The 13,497-nt window shown below is 38.2% G+C and overlaps 1 protein-coding gene across 7 annotated transcripts in view; it reads left to right on the top strand.

The window, feature by feature from the left end:
* The window catches only part of SYTL2 (synaptotagmin like 2), a 53,437-nt gene that overhangs the window by 19,601 nt on the left and 20,339 nt on the right, over positions 1 to 13,497 (top strand). For all 7 annotated transcript variants that reach the window (XM_083855691.1, XM_083855690.1, XM_083855688.1 and 4 more), the window contains 4 exons: positions 3,821 to 3,969; positions 6,026 to 6,161; positions 12,306 to 12,378; positions 12,914 to 13,013. In XM_083855691.1, the coding sequence (XP_083711817.1) occupies positions 3,821 to 3,969; positions 6,026 to 6,161; positions 12,306 to 12,378; positions 12,914 to 13,013 (458 nt within the window). The remainder of the gene's footprint in view (positions 1 to 3,820; positions 3,970 to 6,025; positions 6,162 to 12,305; positions 12,379 to 12,913; positions 13,014 to 13,497) is intronic.

The raw sequence follows: 13,497 nt of genomic DNA, 5'->3' as shown, positions 1-13,497 counted from the left end.
TGAGATAAAATTCATCAAAATTTTCTTTCCTTTCAACTTCACTTATTTGGTATTCCATTTGCTGAAGGGAGGTTTTGGAAGTTAATTTGTAGAGAAGGTGTAGTAATATCAGGATTTTTAAAGGCTTTATTGGCGAGTCCCAGACTATGCTGGCACCACACAGATTCTCTTGCCTGAAAAGCTCAGCTTAAGCTCTCAACTGGGGTATAAGGCAGTCAAATGAGGTATTAAGGTGTCAGTAGTCACATCTTGCAAATTCTTTGGTGACCTGTAATGTCGACTATGAACAAGGCAGGTGCAGGGGAAGGAATTGAGACTATTATCAGATGTTCCAAGGTGAAGAGGAATAACCCAGTTATTCCATGCATAGATTTTCTGTTTGCCTGCAGAGTGATGGTCACTTGGTTTGTACTCCTGTTCAGTGCAATCTGCATGTACTTACTGCCCTAGGGGAGATGACAAATTTTCCATCTTGCCATAAAACATGTTTCACCTTAGCATAGTGGAAAAATCATATTAAATAATTGGAACTCAGTTTTATTCAGTCCAAAATCCTATTTTAATTTTCTTTTAACTATGTTCCTTTACTTTCTTGAGTTTAAAGTTCCTATGGGAGAAATGGTCACTAGATTCATTATAACTTTAGGCTGTTTCCCCTTGAAAAACTGCAGCATAAGCTAACTGGCATTTTACCAGAGCACAGAGGGACTCCAGAATACATACTTGCATCATACATAAAGCTCTTGGTGCATTTTCTCCTAATTGTAAACCTGGCAGCTGAGCCTGCTATCTGATTTTCAATCTGGATGTGTGTACTAGTTCTTTGATCACCAAGAGGAAATTTAGTGGCAACTTGGTCAGCCTGTTTGTTAACTGGGGAGCTGGCACAGAGTCAGTTGTTGGCTTCTAGTCCTGTTACGGTTTGCTGAGAGTCCGATGTAGCTGTGGAAAACCGTGACTGCAGTCTGATTTCTCCACAGTTCCTTTCAAGGTAAACCACAATCTATGTGTAATTCCTAGCAGTCAATCAGGCCCCCATAGTGCAGGCAGTTACTGCTAAGACCTCCTCCTAGCAAATCTTGAGAATTCTAGTAACATTGTAAAAATTCCCATTTGTTGCAAAAACAGCCGCAGGCATTACAAGTCTATGATGTATTGGTGAACACAGGAAGCTTAAAAACTTTTTTGTTGTGAAGACCTAGAACTAATTGTCTTTCTGATGGTGAAAATCTGTTTATTTGTGTCTGGAGAGTACCTGGAAATAGCTTTAATATTTATGTTGCTCTTAGTTATTCAAAAAAACATAGGACTGAGAGGCTAAACACCTCTCTTGAAAAGATGAGTAAGCCAAGCTTACTTCAAGGTGAGATAGTGAAAGTCTGTTGTAAGTCAGCTGCTGGGAGCATCTGTCAGCTCTCACCATACAGACCCTATCATGCAGGCAGGTCATTTGTAAAAGAAGTGCTGTGTAAAATTATACCTTTGTTAGCAAGCATAATGAATTAATTCCCAAAGTCTAGGCCTGTTGAGCTGGTTGAGTTAAGGTACACCAACTCTCATAGGCAGCAAGCAGAGGAGGGAGCAGGGGGCTTGGCTCTCACTTCCAGAAAAGGAGAGCGGCATTGTCCAGGTGACATTTATTGAGTCTATGCCTCTGTCTCTGTCAGGCTGTGTTAACTGGTCGCAGATCTGAGAGTCCTGCAGGCAGGTAAGGCCTGGGATCCTGTCCCCTTCCTCAGCCCAGCTGAGCTTCCTCTGCTCTCAGCTGACTTGTAAAGGTTTCCAACCACACCCCAGTTTCAGTGGCTGAATACCAAGGGGAGAGGAGTGAGCAGTGTCTGGGGTAAAAGGATTGAATGAAACAGGGTGAGGACATTGAATACTTGTGCTGTGACTCAGTACCCTCCTGCTAGAGAACCTCCCTTGGCATATGTTGTCATTCTGTCCCAGAGCACTTGCTGTGGTCAGAGCTCTGCTGCCCTGCAGGCTGTGCAAACAGCTGAAAAGCCAGTCCCTCGCCCTAAGGGCCATCACTTCTGAGAAGACAAATAACACATGTGAAAGCAGGTGAAAGGGAGAAGCAGTCACCTGTGTAAAAAATTGTATGTTCTACATTTCCATTCTTCCTGCTGGCTGCATTTATAAGCCGAGTAATATATTTGCTGGAGGACAAACAGAAGCTACTGCTGTGTTCCTGCTTCAAGTTACAACACCTGCTTAGGAAAGGTAGATATTTTGGCCCTTAGAGAAGCAAAGAGGGAGGGGGAAATTTAAAATGACTCAGTAATACTATGTACTGTTGAATCTTGGATTTAAAAATGCCAATGATGACATCAACATCTGGCAGCCTAAACTGTATGTAGCAGATTTGAGGCACCCCTAGGAGAGACTGATTTTTGACAGTACTTTCAAAATGCAGTTTTCAGTATTCAAATTCTAATATAGCTGATGTGTTCAAATAAGGCTTTTCATATCTGGCCATACAAAGGTGAAAAAGAAGTTGATTGACAGATGAGAATGGTCTATCTTAGTGTGAGGGCTGGGACTAGCTCAGTGTCCTTTCTCTGCTGTGAATGACTATCTGTATGTGACAGCCAAATCTGCAACCTATAATAAAAAGGCTGTCATCAGAGTTAATTGATTGTAGCAGAAGATCTATCCCCTAAAGCCATGAGAAATGTCATACTCTGGTGAACTTCCTTGGGGTTGGGCTAGATGATCTTTGAAGGTCCCTCCCAACCCAGCCCATCCATGATTGTCCATCAGGCCTGTGAAAGCACCATTCCACAGCACTGTGGGCTATGCTTAGCCTTCAAGTCTCAGTAAATGGGTCTGATTTGATTTCTCCCTTGGGCTTTGTTGTTAGCTTATTTTGCTGAAGGAAAGAACATAAATGGGGAAGGGAAGATGAAGCATGACTTGACTTTTTCTTTGTTGAAGTGCTCTCTAAATCTGTGCGGTAACTTCCCTGATCTGCAGGTTAGTCTCCAGGCCATGTGTAAGTATATGCCTAATATGTTATATGCCTAACAAGGAAAGAAAACAACCTCTCACATTGCCCACAGCAACTACTTATTCTGTTAAGTGTGCCTCATAAAAACAGGAAAACCCTGAAGCCTGAAAACAAATAATTAAAAATTTGTCTCCATGTTTTTAAAATGGCTGCAGTTCACATGATGGATATATGTAGATTATTAAATGGCACAAACTTATCTTGTTGTTTCTTCCATGTGAGGATGTTTTTCTTTGTAAGTCATATTCATATAAGGACTTTTGTGTAATTTATGGAAAAAATGGCACCACGCTTCCAGTACACATTTGGAGTGTGTGTGTGTAAAAGCAGTGCAAAAAAACCCTGAAGAAGTATCTTCTGAGCCCCAAAATAGCTATGTTTTTAATTTTGCTGGAAACTTTTTATGCTGTTCTAATAGCTTATCTCAGTTTTAATCTTGGAGAACTGGCCTTTGAAGGCAGGAAGTCAAGATCTGCAGTTACTGGAGACTTCTCTAGTGCTTGAGTGTTTATCATAGCGAATTTTTTTTGTTTTATAAAAAAAGAATTACCTTCAGAGCACAGGTTGAAGTAATAAGGCTGAGGCTCTTCCCTTTCCAGCTCATTGTCATCCTTCAAAACTAAATAAGGAGCATAACGGGTGAGAAGATGGAAATAACGTGTGGAGACAGTGTTTAAAAAGTCAACAAAACACAACCCTGCTCCCCAAAATAAAAAAGCAAGCAAAAAAATCTGACTCCTTTTTCTGTTCATATAGATAAGTATGTGAAGCATGTTTATATCTCATTTATTGTTTTCTCTTCCGCAGGCATTTACCAGAAAAAGTCAAAGACCGTGTTCAGCTAAAGAATATGAGTGGGCAGTGGTTTTATGAGGCCAAATCCAAGAGGCACAGGGACAGGATCCATGGAGCAGACATCATCAGAGCTTCCATGCGCAGGAAACCGGCCACCATTGGTAAGCGTTTGCTTTGTCCTTTGTTTTGGAAAGGCTGGCTTTGCTAACCTCAGACAGTGTTGTCTGTGAAATACAAGGATACTGGTGTCTCTACAACTGGAAAATGATGCAAAAAAGAGACTTCCCATGTAATTTACTGTGTAAGCCTCCCTCTCCCACAGTGCTGTATATTAAAGAGTGGTGAATGCCAACTGAAGGGACTGGTTTGTGTTTATGTGTAGGATTAAAAGCTCTCTGCACTCCTAGACCCATCCTCATTTCCATTTCTGAGGCCCTGTGAGTTATTTAGGAACATGCAAAGAATCTGAGATTGAGGAAATTGCTCTTTTACGTGAATTTCCAAGATTTTGGAGCTTAGTTTGGGACCTTTGAGGCTTAATGGCCGGCATCACAAGCTAGAGATAGTGGTTAGAACTAACTGAAATGTGTGTGCTGAAAGCTCTGGCAGCTGTAACTGACATCCTGTGTCCAGATGAACTTTAAGTTGCACCCAGAATCCCCATGCCCTGGTGGGTGCCCTGGTCACCATTAACTTTATCCCCTGGAGGGAGGGAGTGAGCAGTCAATCTGTATTCACAAAAACATATTATATAATATCCAGGATTTTATAAACCCCCATTATAAATCTCTCAGCATATGACTTTTAATCTAAAGTTCCTGATCTATTTTATTCTTCTTGGTATGGAATATTATTTTTTTTCTTAACGAAACTGGTGTACATCCAATTTAACCTCCTCAGGTTCTACTAAGTGCTTTTGATTTAGAAGGGCAGGACTTACATGATCCTTATCAAATTGTACTGATGTACTATTTAGTTTTTTTGCTTCTGTCAAGGGATTTTGCTATGTGTTAGTGAAGCAAGTAAGGTAGTTCCCTCCATACTGTGACTGGACTAGTTTGTTGCTTTCTATGGGTTTTGTAACTCCAAGTTAGCCTCGTTTTCCTCTGTCTAACTCTGTAATTTTGCACCTTCTCAATTTCTATGTTTTCAGAAGTGGTTTTGAATAATATCAGTTTAGTCAGTTTGAGGTTACTGCTTTGAGTTTTTAAGTTAAAAAGAAAAGGCCTGAAACAGAAAAGAATGCAGAAAAAAAATCATAGGTGGTTTGTGTGGTGTGTTTGCCATTTTGGCTGGGTTTGTGCGTCAAGGTTATGAAAATCAGCTGTAAAATTCTAAGTAAATTTCACAGTAACTTGTACTGTAAAGGAAAGTACTAAAAGCCATACCATCTTAAAGGAAAGCTAATTAATCCCAATCTCATTACTTAAACAAAGGCACATGTTGGTACATTCAGAACTATGTACAACTGCTTGGTTTCAATGACTCATGAGATGGCAAGATCTTTTTCCTTCCAGTTATAGGTAGCAAAAATGTGGATAAAAATCTTGCTTATTTTTGCACACTAAGAAATTCTTTCTTCTAAACTGTTGGTGAAGTGGAAAAAACCTTAGAGGAAATAATGGAATGTTTTTGCTCTGAAAGGGGTTATCAGAATAAGATTTTGTCCCACCCTAGAAAGAAATGTAAATGTATTTGCATTTGCTGAGTGAGGTGGGGCTTTTTGTTTGTTTGGGTTTTTTATATTACCTTTTTAACATCTTGTGGTAATTCTGTCCATAAAGGATTAGCCACTTGCCTAAGTGAGTTATGACCAACTTCCAGCTTACTCCTTAGGAAGGGAATAACTGACTGGATTTCAACATATTTTCAGTTTTGCAAAGTTTGATCATTTTTGCTTCCTCAGGACAGTGAGGATGAACTTTCAGTATTTGTCTAACTGCAAGAACTGCAGGATCAGTTTTTACTGGGGCTCTTGCAGAAAGCTCCACCATTTAGGATCATTTTAAGGTTTAAACCCAGATATATCTGGTGTAGAATGAAGTATTCAGAACAGTATTTGACATTTTTAGAAGGCACCTGATCTGCTTCTGAAAACAATTCAACTATAGTGAGCTTTAGAAATGGCTGTAGGCCTAAATGCAAACATTTGTACTTCTTTCTTAAGTAATGCTGTGTGAACGTGGGAAACAGCAATATTCTTGTTTCATGTTTTAGCTGAAATGGGTCAGAAGAAAACGAACAAAGCAAAGATCAGCTGGGTGAACAATGTTAATAAAGAAGTCTTCATGCCACCTGATCTACACAGCATTGTGGAACATCAGGAGGAAGAACAACAGAAAACTAGTTTGAGGTAAGCTGTGTATCATGCTTAGAATGTATATACATGGACTAGCGAAACTTGGAAGCTGTAAGTTCCACCCAAAATATTGTACTTTCCTCTTATTTCAAAGGAGATTCACCAAATGTTTCCTCAGAATTGTACAAGAAATCTGTGCATGTGACAGGCACATAATCATGTATTGTTCTGCATTTGAATATAGAACAATTAACAATCTTCAATCTGGCTTTTCTCAGAAAAAAGTTGACAATCAAGCATAGAATGGTCCCACACATGTTCTCATGTCACAATTTATTTTGGTTCCTTGAAGTGAGACCTGGATTTTCTAGATAGAATGGCTGGCTATGATCAGTCCTCTGCAGTTGGTAATAGGAGGACCACAACCTCTGCATCTCTTCATTCAGTTGTTTACTGAAACCATTCTATCAATTCAGCCTGATTTTTAAACTTGGATTACAGCATTATTGAGATTAGAAAAATGAGTAAAATCATCAAGTCCAACCATTAACCCAGCACTGCCAAGGCCACCACTAAACCACATTCCGAAGTACCACATCCACATGTTTTGAACACTTCATATCTCATGAAGAATTGGAGACTAAGAAATTGCTGTTTAGAATTTTCCAAATTATTGGCCACACAGTTTAAGAGCTCTGAGACTTTTTAAGAAGACCAAATATATTTCAGATGGAAAGAACTAGAATATTTTGATAGATGCAGAAAATTAGTCAGATTCTACCAAGAAGAGTAAATGTCTTTCTGGAATGGAGAAGCTTCCTTTCAGAGTAAGGTAAGACAGTCATCCTTGGTATGCCTGAATTACTACAGTTGTCAGGAGGACTGGATGATGAGTAGTTCCTGAACTAAAAAGGATTTCATATTAAATTACTTTATCTCAAGTCTGTAAACATCCCAAGCGACTTTATTTTGCTTTGAAATATCCTGAGTTGATTTCTGAAACAGACATGTCTTCTTTATAAAATACCGATCTGTAATTCATCAGCTGTGTTAAAAACTTCCAAAAAGCCTACATTTGAGAAGGAAAGTGCTGAAAGAGCTGGAGTCAGAGCAGGTAAAAGTGAAATATCTTTAAGTGGCCAGATTCCTCAACACACTAGGAAACAAGAACCAGGGTGTAACCCAGTTAGGCACTGTTTGTGCTTATAGTGAATAGAGTGAGGTAAGAGCCAGTGTAGCTTCTTAGGGAAACTGTTTTACTTCTGATTGTGCCATTGATCAGCTCTATAACCTGTCACTTCCTTGTCTGTCTTCTACCTCCTTCTCTGTACATCCTCTGTTTTTTCTTTGCAGTAAGGCTTCTCCTACTATGCATTTTTACAATACCTAGTAGCAATTGAACCTTTCACTTTCGTGGTCTGCAGTCTGGGCACACGCATTCATGGTGAATGGCTGCAAAGGTTGGTGTGAGTCTTAACAACTCTGGCTTGTGTTTCTGGTTTTTCTTATATTTTATCACTATCAGTGAACTCAGATGTTTGTTTTGACCACATCTGAAATCATGCTGAAAAAGGTCAAATGAACTGCTTTGTTATGGACTCAACAAAAATGAGGTTGTCCAAAAAGGATGATAAAGGTTGCTTATCACAAGACAGAGCTCTGTTTCCCCTCCCAACTCAAGTTAACTGATGTGCTGACAGTTAGTTATTACTAAATGTAGGGGTTTTTACGGGTGGATTTTACATTCAGGAGATTGCTATGAAGTTATTTCTTTAAGAACAACAGAAGGCATGTTGCTGTTTAATATATCTTTTAGAATATATCTTTTAGAGTCTTGCACATCAGGAAAAGATGATACTTTTAAAGAAGTATAGCCTTATAATGCTATTCTTATAATTACAACTCTCCACAAACTGTGTGTGATTGATAAGGTGTAATAGATTTTATAATACACAGGGCAGCCTCTTCAAAAATACATAACATAGCAAGGCTTAGGAATATGTAGACAATTTTTTAAAAATGAGACCGACTTGATAATGGTCTTCAGCTTGAAGTGATTTGATGACTTATTTCAGATCACAGCCATGCAAAGCTTGATAATTATATTCTAGGACTTTCTCCTGCCTTTTGCTCCAAATTGTAGCAGGAGTTAATCAGCCTCCATGCCTTGTTCATGTGTACTTGTACTTTCCTCAATAGTTCAAGATCTTCTCTCTAAAGCAAGCTCACACAGTCCAGTGATTTATGAGGCAGTTGGAAATGGACCTTAGGAAGTGATCTATCATATGTGGGCTGGATGCTTACTTACATTAACTTTGCGTAAATAACTTGATTAAATGCCTCAGATCATTTGTTTCTAAAATGTCAAAACCTACAGCAAGCAAATGTGGCAGGGCTGTGAAATTCATTCCTTATGATTTCAGCGGGGGCTTAATTCACTATAATTGGGGTTAGTCTACACAATGTTGCATGTGAGAAATTGCAGGAGGCACCATATGCTTTTAAAATACTCTTCTTTTCTGTTCTCTTGATACTGGAATTTGAAAGAGACTGGCCTGGCATAACTGTGGGCCTGTCTCTAATGGCAGAAGGAAACAAAATGATGAGAAAGCAATAACCCCAGTAGCTGGGGTGGGAATGGAAAGTCTGCAAACATTTAATTTGGCTGCTAAGATGGTGGAGCCACAAGGAATTAATGGACTCTTCCTGTTACAATGCAGTAGTCTTGACACAGCTAAGAGGATGAAGCACAGAATCATTCTAGAATTTGGGATTGCGTTGAAGGCAGTTCATGCCTTACAGTGTCCAGATGCCACCTGTGGTTCAAGCACTTGGACTTTTAAAGCATTTTCAAGGGCTGCTTTAAGAATAAGTTTGTGGGTGTTGTGAGGTTTATGGGGTTTTTCTGTTTGTTTTTTTCCCCCTTCTCCTTCTTTCTCTAAGAGTGTGCCTCAGGCCAGCACTGACTTGCAGGCTTTGCATAAACTACACAGCTGCTAACTTGAGGATTGGGTCCAGAAGATATGTGATAACAAATGACTTGGAGTACTTTTGTTCTGGATCCTGTTCTTAAAGCAAAACAATTCTTACTGAGTGTAAAGAAAGTTCAGTTCTGGTAGATCTGTTTGTAAATTGATAAGGATAAATCCAGCCCTGGGGCCAGTTCAACTACTATTGAATCAGGGTGCTGCTATACTAGGTGGAGCAACAATATTCTTAAAATTAGTGGTGACCATTATCCCCACACCCCAAATATCTAAAGTCCATAACAAAGCTATGAATTGTTTCTTTCTTGAATGTTATATCATTGTGATAATTTTTTGCATACCAGAGCCTTTACAGGCCAGGTGTGTGAAGTGTTTTTGAAGGTGTAACCTTGAACAGAATGAGTTTTCAAAGGTGAGTCACACTGTCAATATTACCTCTGTCCAGTGATGCCATCTGTCTATATGGTGAATCTCAAAAAAAGAAGGATTGTCTTTCAAATTAAGATTTGTAGGTAATTTGCTTCCCTAAGCTAGAAGGTGTTCTTGATCAACATTGAGCAAGTGGCAAGTGGGAGTCCTGGAGTTCAGCAAGTGGAAAACTTGCAGAAAAGCCCTGACTTTTAAAATCCATGTATTGACAATGCCTGCAAATCTTTCTAACTCCTTTCTCTAGCTTTGCTCCTGCCTTTGCCTTGTTGCCTCAGTCTGTATGGGACTTGGGCCTTCATTGTGGTTCTCAGCACAACATTTTTCCAAGTTGAAGTGCAGAATTTTTAAATCTTTTTTAATCTATCAGTTTGGGCTTACACAGTTTTAGATAAGCCTTGTGAATGCAGCATACCACGGAACTGTTTTGTTCAGTTTTCTTATCTATATGGGTTGTGGGTAAACTCATTTCAGACCCTTTGTTGTAAAACTTAGTTATAGGATCCTGGCTGTTGTTTTTTCTCTGCTCTGCTTTATTTAGACCAGGGTTTTCAGAATGTAATGCCGAGTTCAAAATCTTTAATTATTCTCTGATAAGTCCAAAGAAGCATTGCATTAAAGATTGTGAGATTATGTTCCCTTGAGCACACACACAAAGTTACCTCTCCACCTGTAAAAACTGCACTGAGGAATATCTTACCAGTTTCTTGCAGACCAGGGTGTTTAACAGTATTTCCTTGCTTAAAATGAGTGAGAAGTTGAAGTATTTGACCTTAAAAACAAAGATCATGATTGTCCTGTTCAGTAGTAGATGGTGCAGAGAAGAGACAAAATGCAGGAACATGCAGGTGTGGTAGTTCCAAAAAACAGAAGTGCTTTATAAAAGCAAGAACACAAACTCCATTTTCTGTAGTTTCTTTAATATGTGTGCTTATTTTCACACTTAGAAAATATATTAGAACTATGGTTAAAAATTGTAATGTGAAAGGATATTTTGGAAAAGAAACTGGAAGTTGCAACATTTAGCTCTGACAACCAGAATTTTCTTCTTACTTGGGATTAGCAAATAATAGAACAAGCAAGAGCAATCTGTTAGTAATCTGGTGCGTGTATATAAGAAGCTGCAGAAGTTACTGTTTTACAAAAATGTAAGAACAGTTAATTTTTCACCCCTGAGATAGATTCCATTACAAGATCAGTTCATACCTTAACCCTCTATCTCTATACATGGTGATATATTTTTAAAGGCAGTGTTGAATCAAAAAAAAAACCAAAACAGCAAGGGGTATAGAAGCTTATAGTTCAGGTTGCAACTGGTATTTTTTTGCTAGCCTTATGTTCACAGTGCTCACTATGGTCATTTTTTCTTCTCCATAATTATGTTTTTGCTTCTGCAAAATGTAAGTGATGCCACTCCTCAGACACACTTAGCAGACCAGAGGCAAATAGACTTTCAAGGGTAGTTTATCAGAGTGTTTGGGTGGTTTTTTTCCTACCCTAAACTCTGAACTTAACTGTGCATCCTGGAGAAGATGGGAAAGTTGTCCTCCCCTCAGGAGGGCAGACTGGTACCAATTACCAGACTGGAGAGATATTTGTCGATGCAAGGAGATGAATCTGGAACTTGATGAAAGATGGATGCTGTTTCTGTCCTGAGACACCTTGTGGATCTTCTACTTAAGCCTTTTCACACATAAAAAAGATCATTGAGCAAAGAAACATTCAGTTTTGGAATCTCTTTGTACATCTGTATTGGAAAAAGCATTGGAGTTGCTTTCCTCCCTTGCTTGAGATATATTTACTATCTGGAAATATAATTTGTTTCTGCTTCATACTGTTCCCCCACCACAAAATCATAAGTGTGTAACTTGGTTAATGTCAGAGTTTTCCATATAAAATTAGGATACTGAATATGATTGTTATGAGAAGACCATATTGAAATCCATGTCTAACTTCCATCTCCAAAAATCAAATGCTTTTTCATATCTGAGATGTTTAGGTAAACTCAAATAGTAAAAGTCTGATTGGGAAAAAACCTTGCATCATCTGCAAGTAGATGAAATAGTTCTTGAGATAATATGGAAGCTGTCTCTTCTAGCTATTTTAATTTCTCCATATCTGGGCTATACATATTATCACAAGTAATAACTTATTTCACTTGATTGATGCTATCAATCAAAAAGTTTATACATCTCAATTGAAAGAATAGCTTATTAACTGTACCTCTGAGGGACATGTGTTGTCAGCTGTAGCATGTCACATCTTTACTATAGTGGTGATGGGGTTTCTTTATTTTGTTCTGACTTTAACACTTTGCAAAACTCTGTTTTTTAATCAGATTTTGACACTTTCCTCCACTTTGATTTCTGTCCTAGAAGTACAAATGTAGGACAAGGATGGAGACGGCAACACTGATACTGTTTGGAGAATAGATATATTTACTATATTTATAGTAAATATAAAAGATATATTTATTTTTATAAAGCTTGCTCAGACATCTAAAATGTATCAAAAATATGGTTTCTGTCATGCCAAGTAGAAGTTGTATTGAATTCTTTAACAAGTAAATACAGTTTTGCAAGGAAACAAAGCAGCAAGGGTATCCCTTTTGCTGTAGGAATGAGAAGCTTTTCTTCTAAATCTGATGAGAACAGGCTAAATAGAGAGACTCAGGTGCCAAGTGTTTATGTTTGAATACATATAAGTGAATCTTCGTTTTGCTTTTTCAAAAAGGCTTAAAGTAGTGTCCTGTTTGCTGAAGTTGTTATATGGTTTTCCTTTGCAGTTCTAAAGAAGTAACCCCTGTGTTAAACAAACCAGAGGAAAGACCTGTGAAGGCTGCAGTCTCGTCAGTAAGGGTATGACTGATACTGAATATGGTGGAAGTTATTTGCTTCAGTGGTAAACATAAGTAAAACTTGGAGGAGGAAAGATAATAATTTGTAAAAAAAATGAGTACTTTTTTGTTTTGGAGTGAGGTAGTGAAAGCCACTAAAGATTAAGCACTAAAGTGCTGCTACACTTATAATGGGTGGCTGTGTTTCCTTTGACATTATTTCCAATCTGTTCAACTACTGAAAGTGATTGACCTGCTCTGTTCTAATCTCACAGAATTAGAGATAAAATTATTTAACTTGCAGGAACTTGGAATTTTCAAGTGTCTTTAAGTGGTGGCTTATCTCTGTTGGTGAGTTCAAAAGAACAAGATGAGGTTATCACTGGCACTTCTGATAGTTTCATGTTCATATTGTTTAGGTTTTTTGTCACATGTCCAATTTAAGAGGTCTTCAGACTCTTTGCTGATAGATTAGTGGGGAAAAGGAAATCACTGCACTTGTTTCTATTTTGTGATGTAAGAATTTGACTGCAATAGTAATGCTTGTTCCTTTTTAGCAAAGGAGAAATCCATTTAATTCCATTGCATCAGATGATAACTTGAACGATGGGGAGTCAGAAGACAGACCAGCCATTGTACCTCAGCTATCAAAGAAGGGTAAATGTACTTGAATGAAGTGAATTTCCTGTAGGATTATATGGAAATTATTTTTGCTTTCATTGTTTTTCTGAAAGCAATTAAAACTTTTTTTGTCTCAACTATAGGGCGTTGTCAACTATCTTATTTCAAACTTCATCTAAAGCATGTGAATATACTCAGGAAATGGCTATAGACATGAGTAAATGGATTTTGCTTCCTTCCTTTTACTCATAGTTCTAGTCAGTGCTAAGCACTTCATCTGAGAGGGCTGCTTTTCCTGAATTACTGACAAGAGGATGGTGAAGTTTCCTTGAATTTGGCATAGCTGTCTTTATGACCTTTCCAATCATTGGTGCTAATTAGCTTGATAGAAGCAGCCTAGCTCTCTTTGGTCTATACTTTTCTCCTTTGTTTCCTTAGTTCTGTTTATTATCCTCCCTTTCCAGCAATATTTTCTGCAAGTAGGCTGATGTGTATATATATCACAATACAAGCATTTGAA

Source organism: Zosterops lateralis, assembly GCF_965231275.1.
Source record: "Zosterops lateralis genome assembly, chromosome: 2".
Classification (NCBI taxonomy): Eukaryota; Metazoa; Chordata; class Aves; order Passeriformes; family Zosteropidae; genus Zosterops; species Zosterops lateralis.
This window is presented reverse-complemented; position numbering and strand designations above follow the sequence as displayed.